Genomic DNA, 26,068 nt, shown 5'->3' with positions numbered 1-26,068 from the left:
TTTAATACTATATTGCTTAAAATATATGTACTAACTATTATACAGATAATAAAATGAAGAATTGACCACACTCTCTATCCACTAGGAAACAACTGCTTTTGATTCGCTTAATTTGGGGATGATTGAAGAGATGACTTTTATCTTGAAAGTTATATTCTCTTACATATCCTACTGTACTTTCTCTTATGCTGACATTAGAGTTCTTTTGTTTTCCAATATATTGTCTTATATGCCTGCCCCTTCCTTCCAAGCAGCATTGTCAGAAAGAATAAGGACTAGTAATTTATTTACATTACTATAAGACAGCCATTGGGAGAGTCAACAAGTTTTACAATACCAGGGAGGTTCTCACTCAGGCTCATGTCAGTGCTTTATCTGTAAACTACATTTTCCACTTCATGAACTGTCCATTTGCCACTGCACTAATGCACAGACCCCACCTACTCCTTAGACACTGCTGAACACCCCCCTAGAACCTGTTGCTCTATCCATGATTGCTACGCAGTTCATTTAGATGCTCCTTTTCTTATTATAGAAGCATTAACATGAGGAAAGGGCCCTGTTCCCAAGGCAACCGAGACTGGTGCTTATTATTCCTTCTGCTGCATTTAGTCAAACTCCAGCTGCATTCCAGGTTCACACTCGTGTTCACGGGAGTGTAAATATTAATAGGCAGTCTTCTCCTTGGTTTGTCAGCTTTTCCCTCTGTTTTGCTGACTTATACATATTCCCCCAAGTTCTCTAATTTAACATTATATTCTACTAACTAACCTGATACATTTCCCTCTCCAGACACATTAACTTTCTATCTGGCAACTAAGTCTAGAAGTACATGTCCATCCCTGGAAGTGAAATATCCTCTGGGGCTTTGCAAAGATCGCCCATGTGGTGAGAGGTTCCATAGACTGTTGGCATTCAGTACTGGGACAGTAAATGCAGTCTCCCTCTGAAAAAGATGTTGGGAAGAATAATTTTATGTAACTGAAGAGTTATAATGAGTACTGCGGTCAGATATATTATCAGTTAAACAAGTTCCTGGGGACCAGCCCGTGAACCTAACTTCCAAATAAAACTTGTTTTTATATTAAAAATATGTTTTGAGTTATATACAAATATTTTTCCATTTTTGGAACAGAAACTAATCTTAAATTGTTAACTGTCTGTAGTGCTGAGATAAGGTTCTGTTGACAACAAAGGAATAAATAATATTTGTGTTTGACGAACAAAGAAAAAAATATCTGCTCTAAGAATTTCCCATGTTGGGGTCAGTGGAACAGGCAGATTCGAAGACTGCTGACTTCCAAAGCATTCACAAGAGTCTAATTTTTGGAAAAAGACAAACCACCACAACTAAAGTGGCTGGTCATAGCCACACACACAGCCTGTCCCCACTCTCCATCCTTCTATAGAATCCTGGCCTAGACTTTCCACCCTAATTCCTCTTAGCTTTGTAGTACCTCCTAACAGATACTGCGTTGATACCCAGGGAAAATGGGCGATGTGTACTAGTTTCTAGTATACTACTGTAATAATTTCATTTAAATTAATTTATTACTGATGAGGAATTAATTTCATTTTTAATTTATGTTTAATCTAGGGGTAATAAATAGTGCTGATATTTTAATATATAAATATGTAGTTATTGTTTACTATAAGAGACAGATGAGAAACTTTATATAGCAATTTTTCAATTTTCACTTTTTTGAGCACCATTTTTCTGAAAGAAGATATGTGCGAGGTATGAGGTAAAAAGATTACTAGTGCTGTAATTCATAAACTTTATAGTAATGTAATAAAAATGTAAACAAAAAATTTTACCCTGTAATTCATTCAGTAACATTAGATATTATCTTGTGCCTTAAGCTATACACGGCTTAAATAAACGCATGGGAAAATATCAAATCTGACTAAAACAATGAGAGAGCATTTTACATTTAATAAATTTGGGGTGAGTGGAGATTGAATTATAAAACCCAGGACTTCCAGGTTTTGGATGAATCTGTTACAGTTTGGGGGGCTTTATAAATTAAGGCAATGTTTTGGAAAGCAACTTTACCGTATTTATAGACATTTTATATAGAACATTAAAATCTTGCTCTAGGGTTTTATCCTAAAGAAAGAGTTTGTTTGTTTTTTTTTAAGTGAGCTACCTACCCACAGTTATTTATGCACCATTAACTATTAATATGAAATACTGGAAAGTTAACAAATGTCCCTTAATAGGAGACTAGTTAAAAAATGATATAACAACAAAAATAGCAAATCATAAAATTTTATACAGATTACGTAAAACTATGTGTATGCTGTATGTTTCCAGGGATTATAAGGAACGAGGAAAAAAAGGAAACAGTCAATAAGCATGAAAGACGGGATTGTGTGGGTTTTTTCCTTTAGAATGTTATAACATGATCTTTATAATTTTTAAATTGCACACATAGAAGCACTATGTTAAGTCCTTCAGGACCTGTCAGTGTGCTACATTCCCACTCAGAGCCTCCTGACAAAAAAGAGTTCATGTAAATCTCCAGGTGCCTGATTTACCATGAGGGGTGACTTATACTGTAAAAAGGTTCTGTATGGTGATCACACACTTATCTCCAGATGCACCTAGAAGTGGAAAATAATTATATCATCATATCCTCTAATGATTAGAAAATATGTATGTTATATATGTATTATAGATATATATATATTTTTACACACACAAACCCCTATATAATCATATTAGTGTCAGTGAAGATTTGAACTTGATGTTAAAACTACTGATGATACTTTTAAGTAGATAAAGTGTAGATCAGCAGCAGACTAACACTACAAGGAAATTACTGCACTCTACTGAAAAGCAGGAAAATGTTTGGCTTAAGGATATGAGCATCTTTCCACACAGGGAAGGCTTTAGAGAGCTGAGAAGCCTAGGACTTTTCCTTAATAAAGCACCCACAGCCAAGGCAAAACATCTTCTAAACTTTGTTGGAATGTGGTCAAGTGCTAGAGAGAACATAGCCTGGAGCCAGCTGGGTACATCTTGGCCTGGGATCTCTAGCAGTAGGAAAAGATTGGATGTGATTTTAAAGTGAGTTCTGTGGGGTTACATGAAATGTTTGGTTTCGGTTTTTGTTTGTTTTGGAAATTGCGCAGAATATGAAGCTGTAAAAGCATCATTTAAAAACAGCCAACTTTATTAAATGCCCTGTCAATCATAGTGTGAAACCTGTGCTAGTGCCGGGTATACTAATCTTCCTGCCCACGGGAGTTTGGTATATTCTAGCATGAGAGACAAGCACAGAAACATTGCGTTTACAGGCAGTGATAGAAATGCATACCAGCTATGAGGCTGTGGAAAGGCAGAGCATATAGGTCTGCCTAGAAGGGGAGAGGGACATCGTCTGGGAAAGGCTTCATAGAAGGTGGAACCAGAGCAAGGATTCAGATGATGATCTGGAGCCCCCAGGTAGGCAGGGGCCGGAGGAAGACACATTCCAGACAAAGGTAAAGCATGTGCATAGACACAGGGGAGTGAAAAGCCTCACGTCCACAGGGAACTCCTGGTAATTTGGCGTTACTGGAGTGTGAAATGCAAAGGGAGAAGTGGCAAGAAATGAGAAGAGAGGTGAAAGGTGGGGACCAGACCTTAAAGATCCTTGTTAGGACTTAATTCTGAAAGCACTCAGAGTGCTTATCAGCCAAGAAGTAACCTGATCCGATTTTCACTTCGGCCTCAGGCTTGAGTGTGCGGAAAAGCTACTAGCCTTTTGAAGAAAGGATTGGGGCTTTAGGTGGCCAGAGTGAGCCAGAATTGGGATTCAGGAAGCCAGAATGAGGTTTCTTTGTAATGTAGGCTTCTTCGCTTTTTATAAATTAATATTCCATAGAAAACAGAATGTAATCTAATTAGAAATGAGTATCTCCTATGTAAGCAATAGCATAGTACAAGGGTTGGGTGATCAAACTCTAAGACCAGATGGCATGGCAGTGGCACTTGCTGTTTCCCTCACCAAGTTTCTAAACCTCGCTGTCCTCCTTATCTATGAAATGGGATCATAATGGTTCATGTAAAGGTACCTGGTAAGTACTCAACAAGTGTTAGCTAGTGTTACCACACCAGGTTCGTTTTTCCCCGCTGCCTAGAAAGCCAAACGCCGAGACAGTGAGATTGCAGCAGAGAGAGGGTTTAATCACAAGGCAGCCACGCGAGGAAGTGAGAGAATGAGTCTCAAGTCCGCTTCCTCGAAAATGGGGACTCGGATATTTATGGTATAGGGGGCAAGGTGGTCTGAAGTGTGGAGATAGATGATTGGAGGTGAGGAGCGATGAGGTAGTTGATCTGCACAAGTGTAGTCAAACTTCATGCCTCTTCAAAGGCCACATGTTCACAAAATGGTGGCATTAGCATGATCTGAGGGTGGAGTTTTTAGCCTCTTGATGTCAAAAAATCACTTATCAGACATCTGCGAGGACCCAGTTGATGGGTTGGTGGTCTCAACTGGCCTGAGGTGGACAAGGGGTTCTAATTCCTGAAAAATAGCTCACACACCCATTACCACGGTGATCCAGGCTCCAGGGAGATGTTATCTATGGGAACCCAGGGGGCGTCAGGTAGCGTGTTGCCTAAGCAGCACGGTAAACAATGAGTGGGGGAACAACTGAAAGCTGTATTCAGTAATTGCAAAAAGGGAAAAAAACTTTAGTTCCTAGCTACTTAATCATCTGTGGCGAACTGTTTGCTGGTTTCGCTAGTATCATTATAGCCCCTATAAAAGGCTTCAGGGTGATGTAAATTCCCCCAAATGCAACCTTTTGTCATAGTTGCCCATAATATAAAGAGTATGTTGGTTACTTTTCAAGGGCGTTGTAATTCCTCGTTATGTTTAGACTCTGTGTCTAAACATAGTTTTGTACTGTGTTCACGTCTGTCACGTTGCCAGTAGAAGTTTCCTAGTTAGGCTCTGTTTCCTGTTCTCCACAGCAGTTTGTTATTCATAGTTTAGTTACAGAAAGATAAACTACAAGACCAAAACCCTGCCCTTAAGGAAATTTGAATAGTGGAAGCTAGGGATTCCTCCTGGTCCTTCGTTTTTTTGGCCACATTTTTTTTTAATAAAGTCTCATTCCAAAGAGAAATTTCTCCTGAGATTGTCACAGAAATTCACCACATTTCTTCTGGATGTTTTGGCCCAGGAGAATCTTAAGAAAACTAGCCTCTTCCTTCCAGAATTTCTGGCATTAGCTTACTAGTCTCCAACAATAGCTCATTTCTCAAACTGGAAAACCCATGCAGTCACCAACTGAAGTTGGAAGTGATATTCTAAAAATGGAGGTGAGGATCCCCTCCCAAGTGCATAAGCTCTGACTGTCTTTGAGTTGGCAAAATTTCCAAGCTAGAAACTACTTACTGGCCTTAAGCACTTGGAACATATAGGAAAACTAGCAGGTATTATCGAGGATGCAGATTACACATGCATGCACATACACACACAGCACACACGCATACCATACACACATCCAGAGCTTGCTTCCATCCCTCTGTCACAGCCCTCAAAGTACACCTACATTTTAGCATGTTCTAGGACTATAGCTAAAAGATTCATTTTCCTTGTAGTGGGTGTTTATTTACTTATATTCTAAATGAGATGCACGAAACCTGGGGATCCTGTTTTCCACTCACATGAGCTCTAAGAAGTTTAATCTCTACATTTCTGGGGTTCTATTAGTAAAATCAGATCATAAACCTCTAGTTAGAACCCTTGGAGTATTAATCATCTTCAATAGCCAAGTTTTCCAGAAAGCTAAGGTTTTAACTCTTTAGTTACTATAACTTGAAATCATTTTGGACAGAAATCTTTCCCAAATACGTTACATGTCTTAGGACATTAAAATAGATGGTGGATGTTAAATGCCTACAGCTGTGCCCAACATAGAGCAGTCTGGCAATAAATGTTAGTTGTCCCCCTTATCCCCCTTCCCCTTTTCTTCATAATTTTGGGATATCATCCTGAATATCAACTACTGCACAATGATTTCCCTCAAAATTTTAGGAGTAGAGTTTTCACATGTTCCTGGGCTTGTTGCCTTCTTCTGTCTGCTTTTCTAAGGCTTCCTCTGTTGTCAAGCTACCACTCCAGTTCATTTTAATTCAAGCAGAGCACTGCACGGAGGCAAAGATGAGTAAGAACAAATAGCTCACCATCCAACGGGGGCAAATAAAGTAAAACTAAAACAGTGATTGTAATCACGTGAGCCAGTACGCAGACTGTGCAGTGAGAGAGGAGGTTGAGAGGCAGGCAAGACCACACCTAGTTTTTAGAAAGACATTTCATGTTGCCAGATTGATTTCCTATAAGCATCCTTCTCCCTTGTTCTAAATTGATGCTTTAAATGTGGAATCTAGGTAGCTACATTTCCTTTAATTGTTTGTAAATTTAGAACAAACAGACTCTGAATTGAAGCCCTTTTTGAATAAAATCATGGAAACACTAGTGCCTGGAATTGGTGACCTTCAGATTTGATTTCTCCTTGCCCTCTTGGTGTTATTCCATTCTGGCTGTGACCCATTTAGGTGTGGCTTCTGAATAGCTTAGTTCCAGACAGGGAGTGTTACCGACCTAGGGCGCGCATTGATGCATACACTCTCCACACTCATACACGTACAGACACAGGGGTTCCTGATTCACCACAACGGAAGGAGTAGTAGAGCGAGCGTGAGGGAATGGAACAATGGCAGGCAGAAAAGAAAACAGAGGACTCCAGAGGGATTCTGATTCCACTGTGACTCCTGCTGCATCTCTGCCTCTTACAAGACTACTGCCAGGAAGCTATTGGAAAAGCTTTGAAATTGTGAGCCCAGGAAAAATCCCTTGCTAATGCATTTTTGAACAAGTTGGAGCATAGATCAGTGGCAAGGCAGCTACACTTAAAATTATTTCATTCCAGTATAAAGCAGACTACTCTGACTTCAGTGTAAGCATTGGAGTGCTCTTGGCTCCCAGATACCCGATTGCGGAGATAGTGGGAAACTGGGCAGAAGATTGCTCGCCGTTGCTTCCTCTGGTGTCTTTTCAAAATCTGTGAGGAGCTTCCTCCTGCACGCTTTCCAGAGAGATATGCCAAGCCTGCTTTTACTCACTGCTCTGCAAAGCGAGGGACACTGTGGATCGGGGTATTTAAATCTATGTATTTTCAAACATCCTGGATTACTTTACATGTTTAAGAATCTCCTTTGAAATTGCAAATATGGAGGCTGTTGTTTGCATTTGGATTTGCTTCCCATTAAAATAATCTCTCCCAAACTTTATTTTTCATCTTTTGGAAAATACAGAAAAACGTTAAAAAGAAAAGTAAAAAAATAAATCACTCATCATACTTTACTATTTCAAAAATCTATAGTATGCGGTGATGGTTGCACATATCTGTGAATATACTAAAAACCATTGAATTGTACACTTGAGAGGGGTGAATTGTATGGTATGTGAATTATGTCTCAATAAAGCCATTAAAGAAAAGGTATATAGATTAAAAAAGAAAAAAAATGTATAATACCCTTTTCAATCCCACTTCCCATTCTCCCTCCACCCTGACCTCCAGGTAACTACCATTTTTATCTGCCAACTGTTCACGTGCTTCTCCCAATATTTCCATATACACACAGAAACCACAGATATGTATATATGCACGTTTTTGTTTTTTGGACAAAAATCAGATCACACTCTCCACAGATCTGCGTCTGCTGTTGTTTTTAATTTTACAATTTACCCTGGGCATATTTCTAAGGCAGCACATCTAAAGCTCTTCCATTATTCATAATGGCTGCCTAGTAATCTGTTGGGTGGATATACTATAATTTATATATCCTGTTCCCTAATAAAGACGTTTAAGTTCCGAGTTTTTTGCTCTTACAAGCAATGCCGCAGTGAACTTTAATGTTAGAAATGTTTTCGGTAACCATGTATTGTGGCTGCAGGGGAGATTCCTAGAAATGGGATTTTTGGGTCATGGAGTGTTTAAACCGTAACAGATTCCACCAAATTACCTGACAAAACAGTTTTTCCAATTTACAGTCCACAGTGAATGCGAGAGCCCCATGTCCTTACCTATGCTAGATGCTTTCACACTTGAAAAATTTTGCCCAGTGTTTACTTAAACAAAGGAACTCCTCTTATTGTTTCATTTAAAAGATTATAATTAGCTGGAAGGTCTTAGTAGAATTACCTCTAAAGTACATAGTCTAGGTCAGGATTTCTCAAGGTCGGATCTGAGGACCACCTGCACCAAAATCTCCTTGGGGTGCTTTTTAAAATGAAAATTCCTCGTTCTAACCAGGAATCAGATACACTGAAAGTAGAGGCTAGCCAGTGGTGCTCTGAAGCTGGCTCATGTTTACTCACGAGAGCCAACTGTTAATTTTCAGATACTTTGTGAGCTGATTGTTAATTATAGCCATCATTAAAAATAAAGGCAGTAAAAACTCAAAAATCATCATCTCCTAATTATTTTACTGCATTTTACTATTATCTGTGCTCTTGAGGGTGTTTACGTCTATTGTCTAAAAATAGAGGAATACTATTTTTGAAATGATGTGTTAACTGCTCATGTCTTCCCAACCCAGTGTTCGGTGATGTCATATTGGTAGCTTGAAATCGACCATGGTAGGAAAATTGACGCCATGGAAATTGACAAATTCTGCATATCGGTGATAAATTATTTTGTTGGTTGTTTAGATTTAAGAAAATGGTGGAAAAGATGTTAGTAATGCAGATTATTGTGAATAGCCCAAAAATTTGAGGAAATAATCTTCCACTATTCAAAAACTATTATCCAATACAGCAGAGATTTTGCTGACATTGTTGACTAGCAAGTGCACTTCCAACATATGTCTTTGTTGTTTCCATAAACAAGAATATCAACAAACATTCATGTCTGAACTACTCACTCATCAGTTACAACCATGGGTTGGTTCAGCAAAAGTTAACAAAAGAATTTTGTGAAATTCAACTGGTTAAATGGAATTTACAATAAAGACTATTATATATTTTATTATTATTTATAAATTGTGTGCCACACATTTTTCTATTAATAAAAACTATAATAAATTTATATATACACACAAGTGCATGTTTTTTTCAGAGCCGGTTTGTTACCAGCACACCAATGAGCCCAGGATTCTGAAATTTTAACCGGCTCCTGGGTTGGTTTTAATGCAAACTAAAGTTTGACAACTGAGGCTCAAATTTCTTTAGTAACCATTGGAATTACTTCTACATTTTTTTTCCCCTTACTATAGGTGTGTCAGGGCCATCTCCTGGGGCATGAGACACGAGCAGAATAATTTGCGATTTACCAAAATAAGTATAATTAAATCTCAATGCTCTTAAGAAAAGGGGAGCTTTGAAAGAACATGCATTTAGTTACTATCTGGTTATTCTATCAATTTTCTTTTTCATTCTTAACTTTTTCACTTTTTCTATAGCCTCTTAAGGCCTTTTCAAGCCTAAGGGCTGAGATTGAAACATGGCTGAGAAGACATTGTTGAAAAGGAAACCATGACTTTTCTTTTTCTTTTCTACTGAAAAGAAAGGAGTAAAAACCATAGATCTTATGTGTTGTGTACTAATTCATTTTTAAAGCACTTGTTTTTAACGCCAGACACTGAGTCTTTGGGATGATAGAATGAGAACCGTGTGACTAGAAGGGATCCTCTAGCCCAGACCTCTGTTTCACAGAAGTCCTCCATTTGGTCGGAAAGGTTAAGTGAGTTGCCTACGGTGGTATAGCTACTAGTCCGATGCTATTAAAAACTAAAAGAATTGAATTTGTGTGGAATTTCTAGTTACCTTATGTGCCAAAGTTCACATGCCAACTATATAAAACAAATAATGGAGTCAGTGTTTCTAAAAGTCCTTTGAACCTGTAGGAACAGAGAGGAATGAGCTCATTCATGCACAATAGAATAAATATGAATAAAGATTGGAGTCCTTTACCTCATCTCATTTATGCCTTTTCATTCTGAAGCATGAAGTAATCCACCTCCCTTACCATGTAGGGCTATTTCTAAATCAGGTTGCTTGATAATCCCGCTGATTTCAGAATAATTGTAATCGGATGTTCTTCATGTTCTTCTCTAACCTTCATTATACACAAGCAGCTTGATGTGAGTCATAGGAATGATTTTAGGACTATTCAGTACCTCTCAAATGATCCAAAGAAGCCTATTATACTGCAGTATTTTTTTGCTGTCGCCAATCTCTTGACATAAATGTGAGCTCCCTCATTCTCTAGCTTCCTGCATTTCAACTTCGTTAATCATCTTCCGTATGGAAGACTAATGATCCTTATTCATCTCATTCATTCCATGGGACACCTGTTTATTTTAATACCTAAATATGGTCATTAAGTATCAGGAATTACATTTTCATTCATTTGGTTATGAGAAGATATGTAAAACACTGCAGTATCATTTCTTTTTTAAAGAATATATTCAGAATGTTCTTTATCCCTTAAAATGTGGTGGTTGTGTTTTTAAAAGTGATTTAACATTGAACAATATAATATTTAGCTTCAATAAAAAGTAATTTAACTTAAATTTAAAAATAAATTTAGCTTAAAAAGTGTTACCTTTTTTTAGGAAAAAAGCTTTCGTTATACCATTTAGTTTTTCGCATTTTGTGTCTATTTTCTAGTTGTTTCTCGAGAAAGCCTTATACTTTGCCTTCACTTGCCCCTTTGCAACTCATGCTTTTTTAATCACTCATAATTATTAACTGCTTTTTTGAAGCTGGTCAGGGCTACATAGCCATCAGCTAATTAATCCACTTAAATTAACAGCAGATAACATTTCATTTTTAACTGAAAGAAAAATGCACATTCCGTTTCCCTTTTACTGTTAATTCCTTTTTATGTTAGTTGACTGTCTTACTTGCAAAATGGAAAAGATACTCTAAATAAATACATGACCAAGAGACATTTGATGAAAACCATTCAAATATAGCATTTAATAATATTTACAAAATATTCTGTTAGAAAAATAAAATCCAACCTCCTCTAGGCCCAGAAGAGATCCTTCTGACCTCCCAGTTTCTTCCAACAGAATCATTACCCTCCTCTTCATCCAATTTGGAAACCATCCTGCTCTCCATTTCTTCTCTTTACATATTAATTCTTCTTTTCTCCATCTTTGAAAACTTTCAAAAGTGTTTCTTCTTGTGGGGACATTTCTCCTCACCTACATTTTTCTAGCCCCATTTCTTCACAGGTATTCCTTTTCCTTGTTTTCCCAACTTACATGTAATGTACCACCTATTAGTAACTGAAAGGAGAGTAAAGTCGGACCTGTAAACACAGACCCTTCTGCACTGACCCTTTACCTTATGGTGTAAAGACTTGCTTAAGGTCTGAGGGAATTTTGAGAGATAATTTGGGTCACTGAGGGGTTTCAGTGTTTCTCCATTAATGTAGTAATGATATTTAGCATTTGTATACTACTACTAGCATTTGTATACTACAATCCAGAAGTGCTTTATAACTATTACTTTATTAATTCTCATACCACGTTGCAACATAAACATATTGAATGACTGCAAATTAATGCTAAATCAAATATATGAACTATATTGTTAAAAAATGCATTCCCTAATTAATAGCAAGAACCTCAAGTGTTCATAATTATGTGTAATTAGATACTTTGGATTTATTTTTTCCTTGAAGAACCAAAACACAATACACAATGGTATTTTTTTTAAAAGGTATGCTTTTTTTAGTGAAGAAGATTGGCCTTGAGCTAACATCTGTTGCCAATTATCCTTTTTCTTTGTTTTTTTCCCTCCCCAAAGCCCAGGTACATAGTTCTATATCCTAGCTGTAGGTCATTCTGGTTCTTCTGTGTGGGATGCCACCACAGTGTGGCTTGATGAGAGGTGTGTAGGTCCACAGGCGAGATCCAAACAGGCCAACTCCGGGCCGCTGAAGTGGAGCACACAAGTTAACCACTCAGCCGCGGGGCCAGCCCCTACAATAGTATTTTAAGTTGATGAGGATAATTGGGTTGAAAATGTAGCCACTGATTTTTGTTTGAGCTTCAAAAAACATATTTTCCAATTAAATTACAGCTTTTGCAGAATATAAATTTTCTGTTTTCAAAACAAAATAGGATGGTGTTGCTGCTCGGTTATCCTCTCTTTGTCATCCATGAGCATTTAGAGGTTTCAGTTAAAGTAAAAGAGGGAAAACACCTTGTTGCACAAAATAGTTGAGAATTCCAAAGGGAGTGAAAGATAAACCTTTTATATATATATAAAAAAATACCCTCAAGACAATTCAAAAATTTATACTAGAGCATTTTATATGTGAAACATGCTTTGAGCTTTATATTTCAAATTGCGTTTAAAACAGTTTCTTTGGTCAAAACTCTTGAAATCCCTTTTTATTCCATTACTTGTTTTATCCAGTACTTTCTCTGTGGTTCCTATACTTTTGCAGGTATATTCTGCCTTCAGTGGAGAGAACAGACAATAATTGAGAGAATGCAAAAGGAAATTTAGATTATCATTTTAGAAGTGAATATATATTAAAAACAGAGATACAGAAGTAAAAAGTGACTGATAGGACTTTTCACTGGGAGAAAGGGGAAATTAAAAAAATAAATAATTTTAGTAAGTGGGTATATTATTTAAAAGTGTCCTACCAAAGTCCATGAAGGTAGTGGACATGCTAGTTAAATGTGCCTGGTCTTAGCCAAAACACAACTCCTTCAGAAAGACAAATGTTTAAATATGTTATGTACATAAACATAAAGATTTAAACCTTAAGGCCTCAGGAAGGGGACGGAAGTGGAGAGTTTTTGCTTCTTGATCTGGGTTCTGGCTCCACGTCTATGTTAGTTTGTTAATATTCCTGAAGCTGTACCTTCCGATTTGTGCACTTTTCTGTGTTTTATAGTTCAACAGAAAGTTCAAAAACCAATCAATAATTTGAAAACCCAGTGCCATGTTTTAAAAAATATTGTATTTACCTAGGATTGGTGGATTTTGGCTTTTCATTTTACTTCCTTAGAAGTATGATTCTGGAGCAGGTTCGTAATTCTGAGAGAAGAAATAGTGTAGACCGTAAGCCTGGCTGTCGATTCTTTTTTTTTTTTTGCATTCATAAAAGATGGAAACAGGAAAGTACTCTGACATTAGTCGTGCCATAACATCCTCCACACACACAGCGATTATAAAAGCACATTGGTGAGCCTGCCTGCCTGCCTTCCATTTGATCTCTTCTGGGAACCGCACAGGCCGTCACTTGTGAAAGTCGTCTTCTTGCAGGATGGATAAATGCATTTTCTCTTCCTTGCCACAGGACAAATGGAAGCTAGTAATTTCTAGTCCCATAGCAGTGAATACAAAATCAAATGAGGCGAACTTGCTGCAGTGACAGCTTCAAAAGGAATTCTTTTTTGAAGATTTTTTTTTTCCATAGTGCTGGTGTGTTTAGCACCGAAGCTCATCTGCTAAGCCAGCTTTCAACAGCCTCCAGGAAAACTTCTGTGCAGTTTGTATCATATATTAACAGTGCCCCGATTTCAGTTATATTTGCTAAGCAGATACACGTTTGCCGTGACAGCTTAAAGTGTTAGTGCTTTTTGACTAGAGACTATTTTGTATCAGTGTATCTGTAACTGGAGAGTCCTGATATTCTGAAAATATGCTTTCAGGGATCTGTGAATTCTCTACAAGAAATTTGATGACTCAGTTTTTGTTTTAAAGAAACTCTAATAAAAAACTTTAATGTATGCATTTTCTGGTTCATTTGAAGGATCATCTTTTTACTGAGTACTGTCAGGTGACTGAATTTATAATCCAGGTGGTACCAAAAAAACAATCAAGGAGCTGTGTCTTAACTTCATTAAAACCAGGCTTCCACTCAGCGTGCTTGTGCCCACAGTGAACATGAGATGACCCATATCTGCTGTGCCTGCCACTGTTTCCTATTTGTCTCTTGTGCTGGCGTCCATCTCTCTGCTGTTCAGGGTTTCAAATGTACAGAAATAACCTTTTTTTAATATAACAGCACAGTCCAACTGAATAGAAATAACTTTTTTTTTTAACAACATGGCCCAACCGAAACAATTGACAGCAATCTGTTCCAACGCTAAGGAAACTGGCCGTGTTGGATTTATTAAGAGACCTCACTCTCCACTCTCCTAAAGGATTTTCCCAGTTATTTTGACTATATGAAATTTTCCCTGACGTTAGAAATGAATCCCCAAGTAATCTCCTGTTTTTGGTCACCGTGGGAGCGATGATTTAATCTCAGCAAAACATCATCTGTCCAATTAATTTATTGTTGTTAATTTAGAACAAAGAACTATAAGGTAAAGATATAGCAGCTTAATAGTACAAGAGTTATTACAATATCTATGTACATAGATTATTGCAAAATTATTGGTGTGTAATGTGATATCCTTGATTCATTTTTGTTTGTTCAAGAGAGGGAGAAAGTCCAAAAGGTACCTTTAAATTATGTTGAGAAGACTTTGAGAGGGTAGAAGGATTTGATACAGTTTATAACTATTTGCTTATAAATTTTCTAAAGTTCGTTTTTTGATATTGAAGATGTTACTTCTCTATTTTTCATAAGACTTGGCAGTGGTTCCAGGCATGCTTTTTCAGTATTTCCATAAGGAAAGGATACATTATCCCAAACTGTGGTTGGGACAGTAGATAATGGGTGTGCTTTATCCTCCACCTTTACCTTCCTAGGAGAGAGTAGTGAATTGAAATCCACTCTACCACTGTCTATCTGAAGGACTTTTCCAATTAGTGGGATTTAGTTTATAACAATACATTGTTTCCCTCAGGATCAATGGTTAACCTATCCTTTTATTGAAGTAGGAAACAACCAGGACAAGATGAGCTCATGAAGTGTAGAGAGCTATCTCTAGAGGGAAAGATTAGGAGAAACTGACAGACTTCTAAGGATACAAGATGTATTAGGTTATTATCATGCATCATTCCACATACTTACTTTACTACTTAGCTATGAACCCCAGCAGGAACTACAAGCTATTATTAGAAAAGCAAGCTAAATAGTTTGGAATGGATAACCTCATATCCCATGCATTCATCTCCCATTAAGAGAAGTGAACTTCCTACTTAAATGGATGTCCTTAGTACCACTGGTTACTTATCCATTCTTGCTTAATTCCTTTATCTTAGCTTCAGGATATTTCATAGATAAAATGCCTTGGAAGTCTCTGAGAAATAGAAATCTTTTTTTTTTTAAGTATGTTTACTAAATACTAACATTGAGAATTAGATTTGATACCCACGTGTGTCAAAAATTAGCTGAATTGCTCTGGCTAACACTCAATCTCTGTAGCCTCTTTTTCCCTATCTATAAAGAGCAAGAGTTGAACTCCATCATCTGCAGGGTCCCTTTCAGTTCTGAAATTCTATGAGTCTATATATTTGATAGAATACCTTACTGTGGTTATATATCTCTGCCTAAGCAGAGGAGAGCAATTTCTCGAAAAGGGTAAGCTGAGACCCATGTGGAGTGGTCATCCAGTTTTCATCTTGTTCAAGATTAGGTTCTGAATGAATGCTATTTTCAAGTCTCATCCAGTGTCTGGAAATACTTGTTTCTTTCATTATCAGACTACTCTTTATAGGTTTTACCACTCAACCACCAGTACTGCAGTACTGTTCTATGCTGTGATGTGCTTCTAAGGCATTATTAGACTTTGTTACTTTACATTTCTTTTTAAAAATAATTCTTTTAACTTTTCCACTGTTAATAGCTTCACCATTACAAAAGCTTCCATTATATACATATGACATTATAATAAAATATAATGACATATAATGAAATATGCTTCTCCATGTCATAAATACCTATGAAATTTCATCTCCATATCTTGAAATCCTTTATGCTAAAATTATGTCTTACTGAAAGAGAACAGCAATCATGAAAGATCCCTTTAACAGGAATGTCGGTTTGATCCTCTGTAAATAGACAGAACATTAATGGCTAAAAGTCAAGTATTCGCCAGTGTACCTTGAGAGAGAGTGAAGCTACAGCCCAGTCCAATGAAGAAGAGAATGGCTTTACTTTGGAATAAGAAAACTAAAATAAGATAAATTAAGCTACCTGGAAAGAAGAGCTGTCAGGATTTTTGCATGATGACAGTAGTACAGGATAAGTGAACAAATGTAGTTTAAAACAACAATTTCAATATCAATATAAAAATGGCCTCACTCTCTTTTCTACAAACATAAGATCCTGTTGAACTGACTTCTGGCACAGAACTCAGAAAGAAGCAGATTGTCTTAGGTCTAGTTAAGGGGAACTTTAATACTAAAAGTCATAGAAGGACCTTGAAACAATGCATTATGAGCTTCTTTGTGGTCCTATGGTCCGTAAGCCAAGACTTTCATTTTAGCCAGAACGTGGTGTTTATGTCTTGCTAAAATTTCTTAATTTCACTGGTGACTCTGTTCTGTGTTTACCTAGTCCAGACCCTTCTGAAATCACCATTTCTGTTCCCATTTTGAGAATATCTATTTTGTGCAATATCTTTAACATACCATTTTAATGCTAATTCCTTTTTTTAAACCATCTCTTTACTCATTTAATAGTCCCATGTTCCTCTCCCCATTTCTTCTATTCCTGTGTTATTAGCTACGTTCTTTACATAGATTATCTCATTTATAGACTGCAGTTTATCTTAGGGGGATCAATATTGATCATAAATACTAATCTACTAAGCATTAAATAGATAACCTTGTGTATCCTACTCATTTTAGACAAAGGAACTCAGTGAGCACCTGGTTGAAAACTGATGATGATCTTTTAAGTCACTGTGGTCAGATTACTGTGTGTGATTAAAATACACAGATTAATTCCAAAATTTCCACCCAGTGAATCTTACATATTGTACATTGGAAATGCACAATATTTATACTGAAATATAAATCAGAGGAATAGTCCACTTCCTCGTCTACCTTTCATTCAGACAAATTCAGTCCTATAATTTCACCCATTTTAGTGATTTGACTCATTACTGGTCCCATCTTTTTTTAAGCTATGAGATCCATTCTCTGCTTCTGCCCTGCAATGACTTTTCCATCTATTTCTTCTTCTCTCTCCTGTTTTCTTTCATTCTAGTCACAGAATCAGTCTTTATGGACACCTTCTTCAGCTAGGATAGATTTTGATATTCTGAGTTCATTTTCTGTACAATTTCTTAACTATGTCAGTTCTGATTTCATTTTTCCCTCTTCTGTGGTAAAATATTAGCAGAAGGAAGCACTGATGTTATTTCTTTATGATAATAAGCCTTTTAAGTGCCATCCATTTTTGTGATGATGCATGTCAGAGACAGATTTCATATATAGCCAAGTGAATTGAAATGAATTAATTCTTATGAGGCTTCATATCTTGTGGCTGAAGCACTGTGTTACAATAGAAGGGCAGGCAAAGTCACAGCACACTGGAAATCATTAGTAAAATATGCAGAAGTAGCTGAAGTTCCTGAGTTCACCAGCTGTAAGATCAGTGTAGAGGTTGTGGAAATAACCATGCATCACTGTGGCAAGGATCACGTTGGAGTTAGAAGATCATAGTCTTCACACCAAACACTAGGCTGAAATATGCTTCTCTCCAAAGCTGCCACTTGCTGTAGCAATAGCTGTGAATCCAGGAGCCCTCCAGACCCCACACCACCTTCTCTGAAGGAGTTCAAGTTGCTCCTGCTGGAACTTCTCACTCTGTGTATATGCAAGCACATGGGCTCTTCAGGCCAAACTGTAGAAAGTCATACTAAGAGATCACAGTCATTTATAATAACAAAATTTGATTCTGAAATAGTGAATATGTGAATAACAAGTGACTCTTAATAATGTCTAAAATGTATATAAATATACTTTATGAGTATTTACGTTGAGATAACTTCTAGAATTTGGTTCAACTAAAATGCCTTTGTTAAAATGTGTATTTATCCATTAGTAAATAACAGACTTTCTTAAAATCACACAGTTAGAATTGTGTTCTGTCACCCCATGGTTAAATAATGATGATAATCTAAAGTGTTTTCCATAATTTAAAGCCTATTTACATACTCATACACCCACGCGCACACCCACAGCATAGTTTTTAGAAATGCCTTGTTTCTTGCTGATTCAATGGATCAAATTGACCAGATAAATTTGATGTAAACAAATTCCTTGAGCCATGACTCAGAAACTCTATCTGGTGTCGTTTTTAAGTGTATCTCTTCACTTAAAATTTCTGTATATTTTGATTTCTGAAGTTTTTGGTAAAACAAGCAAGATTTTCACTTTGGATCTTTGTATATTCACCAGCCTTCTGCCCATTTAAGATTTACATTCTATAAGGCAAAACTTAGAGTCTCTCAAATTCAATTTTCCCTTAAGTCATTATATTATAATATGTAAGTCAGAAGTTCAGTATATTTCTCTCCAGAATGTGTTGATTGTCTCATATTACTACTTGAATTTTTAGCTGTTTTGTTATTATTGTGTGATGTCCTTGACTTTCTTAGAGGATGTGGCATGTAGTTGATAAACATGTGGGATCAAATGAAAACCTGGTACTATGTCATTTCAGTGGAGTGAGTGGTGAGACCGTGGCTCACTTTTAAAACTCTGGAGGGAAGCAAATAGACAACACTCATGTAGCAATGGCCATTACTTAATTTGGAGAAATCTTTGATAAGTATGGTTATAACATGTCTTTAAATTAAAATTTGTTTTTAACTTATTTCTGTTCTTTTTTTTTTGAGTAAAAAGCTATTCAATGTAGACAATTCTAATAAAGAACATTATCTAACAAGAGGATGCGCCGTTACTCTCAATAGCTGGCATGTTACTCTTAGTCCTGCTCCTTTGAATTTAGTGACACATTTCAGTTTTAATGATAAACTTCTTTAATAGTTCCTGAAATGTGTTAACTTATTTATTAATTTCTCCCATTTAATTTTTTTAAGTCATGGTAAAGAATATCAGCCAAGTTGGATATCAAAATGTGATTCACTTGATTCTTTCAATGCAAAGATGTAATGTAAAACCAAGAGACAATTCTCATTGCACGTTGATCCTTTTGCTTGAATGGACATTGTATGAGGGAAACTCAGTATTGTTAATTAAAGCAAAAAATAACAAAACGTGACATTCACTAATTAGTAACTAATCTGTAAGTGCCAGATGAACTCCTTATGTGATCCTGTCACTCCGCTGCTTAAAATCTTCCAGTGGCTTCCTTGCAGAAAGAGTGAAACTCACACTCTTACCACACTCTGCCTGGCCTCATGGCCAGCCTAGGTCTCCAGCCTAATGGCCACTCCATCCTTCCTGAACCACAGTAGATAAAATAGCTACCCAATCACATTATCCTTTTGAGTTCACTGAGTGACATTATCTTGTTGATATATTTGGTGTTTTGTTTTTCCCTATCCCTCCTACCCCATTTCCTTATCTCTCCACTCCCATTAGAACATAAGCACCATGAAAGCAGGAAACTTGAATATATTATTTTTCACCGTATTCCCACTGTATAGAACCATGCCTGAATATAGTGATTGCTCAATAAATATTAATTGAATGAGTGGATGATTATCATTTCTCAAAATAACCTTATAGGATAGGTATGATGTCTTTTATACCCATGAGAAATGTTTCCTGAAATCAACTAAACTAATTAGGAGAGTCTCTGGAGTTTAGAATCCATTTGGTGTGAATGAAGAGTATACTTTCCACCATTCTCTTTTGATCAGTTGAGATATTTATATAATTCTGGGTAAAGTTATTGGCTAATCATTTTGAAAGTAGTATTTACTAAATACTACTAAATATTTATTAAATCTCATGCATTACATTTAGGAAACCTTGTTCTCAAAAATAAAATTTTTTTAAATAAATTAAAAAGCAGTACTCTTATCTTTTCTATATTTAAAAGCATAGGCAAAAATGAAGAAAAACCTGTGGTTGTTATTTATTATTATTTTTTCTCCTTATTTCTTTAAAATTCAATTGAAATTTAAAAAAAAAGAACTCACTGAAATTATTGTGGAGAAGCACCTCGTTGAAATTGACTTAGGAGATTGGCTAGAGATCCCTTTATAAATGACCAAAAAAACCCCCCAACTGATTAAATATAAAATGTTTATCATTGAATTTATTTTTGTACTATCTTTGTTAAGATCTAGCTTGATACTATACAGAGAAATTTCCTTTGTGTTTCATTACCAAAGTATTAAATATGATGTGTTATACTTTCTTTCTAAACTTTATGATAAATTAAAATACATATCTTGTTAGTTAAGTTACCTGTTATTATGTATTTCTATATGAAACTACTTTTGCTTTTCTCATGAGAATTACATCTGAAAGAAAAAAATTCTCTTAAAAAAACCCCTTCCATCTGCTATTATTTATTAGCACACTTCACTTCTTAATTTCTAGTATAAATCTATCAATCTTCCACACAGAAACATGCAATAATTATTTATATTAAAATCAACTCTCAAAATTGAGATATTAAGTTTTATAATGACTTAGAATAAAATGTGAAGTAGAAAGCATTTAACATCTACAGAAATCAAAGGAAGGAGTATAGTCATGTCTACGTGGTGAGAGATCAGCAAGTTCAACAGAGATAAGAATTTCGATGGGTAATTTAAATTTTTACCTTCTACTTGGGGAAGGCAAAGAAAGAAGGGAGAGAGAGGATTTGTAAGCCGTCTCTGAAGTGTCCTTGGCAAAGATAAAGAGATACTCAGAGATTTTCACAACGTTAGGGTGGAAAAAGAATGAGCAGCAGGTTTCTGTTTAGATGGTGGGAATAAGCCAGGCTTAGAAACCAAAGAAGGTGATTCCTACACAAAAATTTGAGACATTACAGACTCTAAAAATGGTAAAAAGTCCAAATTATGGACTGCTTCAGTTTTGGAAAGTAGAAAAGCTAGTTGTTTGGAGCCCAATGGAACATTGAGTTATTGAGTATTGAGTTATAATCATTTAAAATTTATTAGTTTAAGAGGCCAGCCCGGTGGCACAGCAGCTAAGTGCGCACGTTCCACATCTGTGGCCCAGGGTTTGTCGGTTCAGATCCCGGGTGCAGACATGGTACTGCTTGGCACGCATTGCTGTGGTAGGCGTCCCACGTATAAAGTAGAGGAAGATGGGCATGGATGTTAGCTCAGGGCCAGGCTTCCTCAGCAAAAAAGAGGAGGACTGGCAGTAGTTAGCTCAGGGTTAATCGTCCTCAAAAAAAAAAAAATTTATTAGTTTGAAATCTATTTTTCACATTTTCCTATTTAAGATGTGAATTTTGTGTGTTTTCAGATAATCACAAGGACTGTTCTGGTGTGTCCTTACACCTCACACGCCTGCCGTAAGTACTTCCAGTTATCCTAGTGGAGTGGCAACTTTAAGATCTTTGAGAACTTAAAAGTGGGAAATCCGCTATACAACAAATTACCCTAAACTTAGTGGCCTAGACAACAAATATTTATTGTCTCAGTTTCCTGTATGTCAGGAAGCTGGGCACAGCTTAGCTGAGTGCCGTGGCTGCTGGTCTCACACAAAGGCTGCAGTCAAAGTCTCAGCCAGGGTTTCAGTCATCTGGGGGCTCAGCCCAGGAGGAGCCACTTCTAAGATGGCTCTCATGGCTACTGACAGAATTCATTTCCTTCCTGGCTGTTGGCTGGGGTACTGCCTCGTTTCCTTGCCATGTGGGCTCTAAACAGGGCAGCTCGCAACATGGCAGCTGGCGTCCATCACAGCAAGCAAGGGAGAAATGAGAGGCCATGTAAGATGGAAGCCAGAGTCTTTTTGCAGCCTAGTCTCAGAAGTTACTGAATAACATACAAGTCTGATAAGTGAAGAAAATAGTTGCCACAAATCTTCATACTGTGACTCCTATGATAAAAAAATGAAATCACTTTTGCCATATTCTGTTTGTTAGAAATAAGAAATTACTAGGTCTACTTACTAGGTCCAGCCCACACACAAGGAAAGAGGATTAGACAAGGGCATCAGTGTCAGAGCCAGGAATCAGTGGGAGCCATATCAGTCAGGGATCTCCAGAGAAACTGAACCAATAGATGTTTTTTATATGCATATACATAGACACAGAAAGAGAGAGACATTTACTTTAAGGAATTGGCTCGCACGAATATAGGGGCTGGCAATTCTGAAATCTGTAAGGAAGGCTGGCAGGCTGGCAATTCTGGCGGAGTCAGTGTTGCAGTTTTAGGTCCAAAGGCAGTCTGGAGGCAGAATTCCTTCCTCTTTGAGGGACCTCAGCCTTTTCTTTTTAAGAGACCCACCCACACTGTAGATGGTGATCTGCTTTACTCAAAGTCAATGATTTAAATATTAATCATATCTAAAAAATACTTTCATAGGAACGTCCAGGCTAGTGTTTGACCAAGCAACTGTGCACTATAGCCTGGTCAAGTTGACACATACAATTAATCACACAGGAGCCATTTAGAGACTGCCTCCCACATTCACCGTGCCATAAAAATGTCTGTTTACCTATTTGCCCAAGAAAATAAGTTATTTTTAGGAAAAAATATATATATTCTATGTCTTTTTCCATGTTATTTTGTTTTAATTTTCACAAGAATTATGTTTTACAGACCAGTGTATTGAAGTATATCTTATTTTTCCAAGGTAATAGTTTTACCTTTTCAAATCATTGAGATAAATATTGCTGTTTTCTGCAGACAGCCTTTAATTGCTGGCATGTACCTTATGATGGCTCTTGACACTGTTATACCAGCAGGAGAGAAAGGTGAGTAATTATCTTTGAGTATTTACCATTACCTCACGACTAATCTATAGGAATGGATTTACAGTATATTTCTTATAAATTTTTGAATGGCCAATATTTTTGAGTCCCTGAAAAACAAACCAATTCTTTATTATCCTTGGATTTAAAATAGGTTTTTGTACTATTTCAAGGCAATGGTTTATTATTTCCATTATTTTATTGAGATGCTAAGAATTAAGCCCATGAATAGGTAGTGAGTTATACAAATTAAAGAATAAATCTTGAGTATGGTGCAAATCAATCATCCATTCCTTAGATGCCAAAGACAAACATCATAACATACGGTGGCATGAACTACTGTAGAGAATATCAGGTTCAAAATCAAGAAGCTAGCAAATGCAATACCGACCCAGTCTTTTAATGTAGATATACTGGGCTTATTTCCCCATTTTAATAAGGATAATAATAGCTGATTCTCCTAAACTTACAAAAAGCTATTGGAATGAGTATACTGTTATTTACTGATGTATGTGACCCTCCGATGAAAGTGCCATATTAAGTACAGTAGTGCCCCCTTATCCGCACTTTCGCTTTCCATGCTTTCAGTTACCTGCTGTGAACCATGGTCCAAAAATATTAGATGGAAAATTCCAGAAATAAACAATTCATAAGTTTTAAATTGCACGTATTCTGAGTAGCATGATGAAATCTTGAGCAGTCCAACTCCATCCCACCCCAGGAGGTGAATCATTCTTTTGTCTAATGTATCCATGCTGTATACCCTACCTGCCAGTTAGTCACTTAGTAGCTGTCTAGGTTATCAGATTGGCTGTGGGAGTATCACAGTGCTTGTGTTCAAGTGACCTTTATTTTACTTAGTAATGTCCCCAAAGCTCAGGAGTAGTGATGCTGGCAGTTTGAATATGCCAAAGAGAAGGCTTTAAGTGAGAAGGTGAAAGTTCTCAACTTAATAAGGAAAGAAAAAAATCATATGCTGAAGTTGCTAAGAACTACGGTAAGGATGAATCTTCTATCCGTGAAATTGTGAAGAAGAAAAAAGAAATGTGTGCTAGATTTGCTGTCGCACCTCGAATATGTATGTATAGGAAAAACATAGTATATACAGCGTTCAATACTACCCTCAGTTTCAGGCATCCACTGGGAGTCTTGAACGGATCCCCCTGACAAAGGGGGACTACTGAATTACCCATTTATTTTTACTGGGAATCTTTTAAAGTTAGTAACAAGTATAGTCATTGTTACTGTTCATTTGCTTATTATCAGACATATTTATTGAATTACTACTATGTGTTAGACTATAAGGAAGGGAGAGTATGAAATGGTCCGTTTTCAACAGGCACTGTCAGTTGAGTTATCTTAGGTGTTTGCAACCAATTTTTCAAAGATCCTTTTGTTCTAAAAATAAAAACCAAATTTCAAGCTTTTTCAACTGCATAAATTCCCTGGTAAAAGTAACAAATTAAGCCTATGTTTTCACTGACATGGTATTTTGGTTTGGCCCTAGTCATTTTGTTTATGAATGAACTAAAATGTGAGGACAAAGGGTTCTTAACTCGTGTTAGTAAAGTGGCTGGCACATAATAAGTGGTTAATGTCTGCTGAGTTCATGAGCGCATGTTTACTTCATAGGCAAACCCCCATGCCTAGCATCCTGTGAATACTCTAAACATACTTTTAGACAAGAATGATGTTATCTTCCACTTGAATAGTGACTTTTTTCTGTGTTTTCATTTCTCACAGTGGTGAATTCTGACCTTTCATGCCATTATAAAAAGTACCCAATGCATGTCTTTGCCTATAGAGTTCACACTCACCATTTAGGTAAGAACTTTAAACTACATGTTAAATTAGGAATATTTACCACTGTGTTTGCCATTTCCATAAATGTAAAATGTAAATTATATTTGACCTTAAATCTGTTTCACTAAAAGAAGTTTGCACAATACTTTGAAATTCTGTATGTTTTTTCATCATACTGTTTTCATAAAATAGCTAGCATTGGGGGTTCTGAAAATATTCACATTTTATTTTGAAATGGGAAAGCAAATAATGCCTTTTATTTTTCTAATACCTTATTACATGATTATCATTTGTGCTCATTACAGGTAAGGTAGTAAGTGGCTACAGAGTAAGAAATGGACAGTGGACACTGATTGGACGTCAGAGCCCCCAGCTGCCACAGGTGTGTAGAGTCTAGTTTAAGTTTGAGAGAAAAAATATTACTCAGCAGATAGTAATTTAAAAAAACCTCATAAAACCCTTGTAAATTTCTCTGACCTCTAAGCATCTCTAAATCGAGCTTTACTGTATATCCAAGCAGCGTATAGCCTCCTTTTTTGATGGTTTTCTTATTGATACTCTTAGTATTTCTAAATGTGGTGGTGAAGTGTGTGTATGTGTGTGTCTTCATCCTCTCTACCCACGGTGTTCCAAGCCTTGAGTTATTAAAGCATGTGGTTCTGGGTTTTACTGATCCTTTTAATGAATCATTGTTTGTCTTCTTGTCAGGCTTTCTACCCTGTGGAACACCCAGTAGATGTCAGTTTTGGTGACATACTGGCAGCAAGATGTGTGTTCACTGGTGAAGGAAGGACAGAAGCCACGCACATTGGGTATGATTCTGCAAATTCCACTATTGAAAAAGATTTTATTGGAACAAGGCATGATTATAGGTGACAGTTATCTTTATGAATGACTTCCACATTTTTTTCCCATTATGAACAATTGCAAGAAAGTATGTAGCACTGTATCATTTTAGAACTGATCGATTTGGGTAAACTCGAGAACATGTGCTTATTTTTTCACGTTTCCTTTCTTCCTGCTTATTCAAGACCTTCAGTATCACACCTCTATATTATACTTACCTCAAGAGTGCATATTACTTCCTCAGACTCACTTTAATAAAGAAAAATATAATGATTGTGAATTGTTTTTCCTCAAATGTCCTTTAGCCCTGTGTTTAAATTTAGGCAGATATATGGGTTCTGCATTTGGTGGTGTCCATTAATTATTACTCAGAGCCATGGGTTTTTCTGCCTGTTGAAACTTCTATGTATTCAATGTTTTCTAGTTATTTTGTCTACCCAATGAGGATAATAAGATGCAGCACTTTTGCAAAACAGGATGTTGGACTTTGAAATAATTTTCAAAATACTGAGCCTCTTTGAAATAAGTAAAATTTTCAAAGCACTGTGAATTCTTTCAAAAAAGGTATGCCTAAATTAAAAATGAAAGATAGTTTCTTATAGTCTTGTTAGTTAGAAAGAACCAAGAA

The 26,068-nt window shown here is 36.5% G+C and overlaps 1 protein-coding gene across 51 annotated transcripts in view; it reads left to right on the top strand.

Moving 5' to 3' along the window:
• Nucleotides 1-26,068, top strand: part of PAM (peptidylglycine alpha-amidating monooxygenase) — a 274,367-nt gene that overhangs the window by 184,639 nt on the left and 63,660 nt on the right. For all 51 annotated transcript variants that reach the window (NM_001081767.1, XM_070232839.1, XM_070232848.1 and 48 more), the window contains 5 exon segments: nt 21,339-21,387; nt 22,727-22,794; nt 24,535-24,615; nt 24,900-24,976; nt 25,303-25,406. In NM_001081767.1, coding sequence (NP_001075236.1) covers nt 21,339-21,387; nt 22,727-22,794; nt 24,535-24,615; nt 24,900-24,976; nt 25,303-25,406 — 379 coding nt within the window.

The sequence above is a fragment of the Equus caballus genome, chromosome 14 (genome assembly GCF_041296265.1).
Source record: "Equus caballus isolate H_3958 breed thoroughbred chromosome 14, TB-T2T, whole genome shotgun sequence".
Classification (NCBI taxonomy): domain Eukaryota; kingdom Metazoa; phylum Chordata; class Mammalia; order Perissodactyla; family Equidae; genus Equus; species Equus caballus.
Note: the sequence above shows the minus strand (reverse complement) of the source record. Positions and strands in the feature narration are given on the sequence as shown.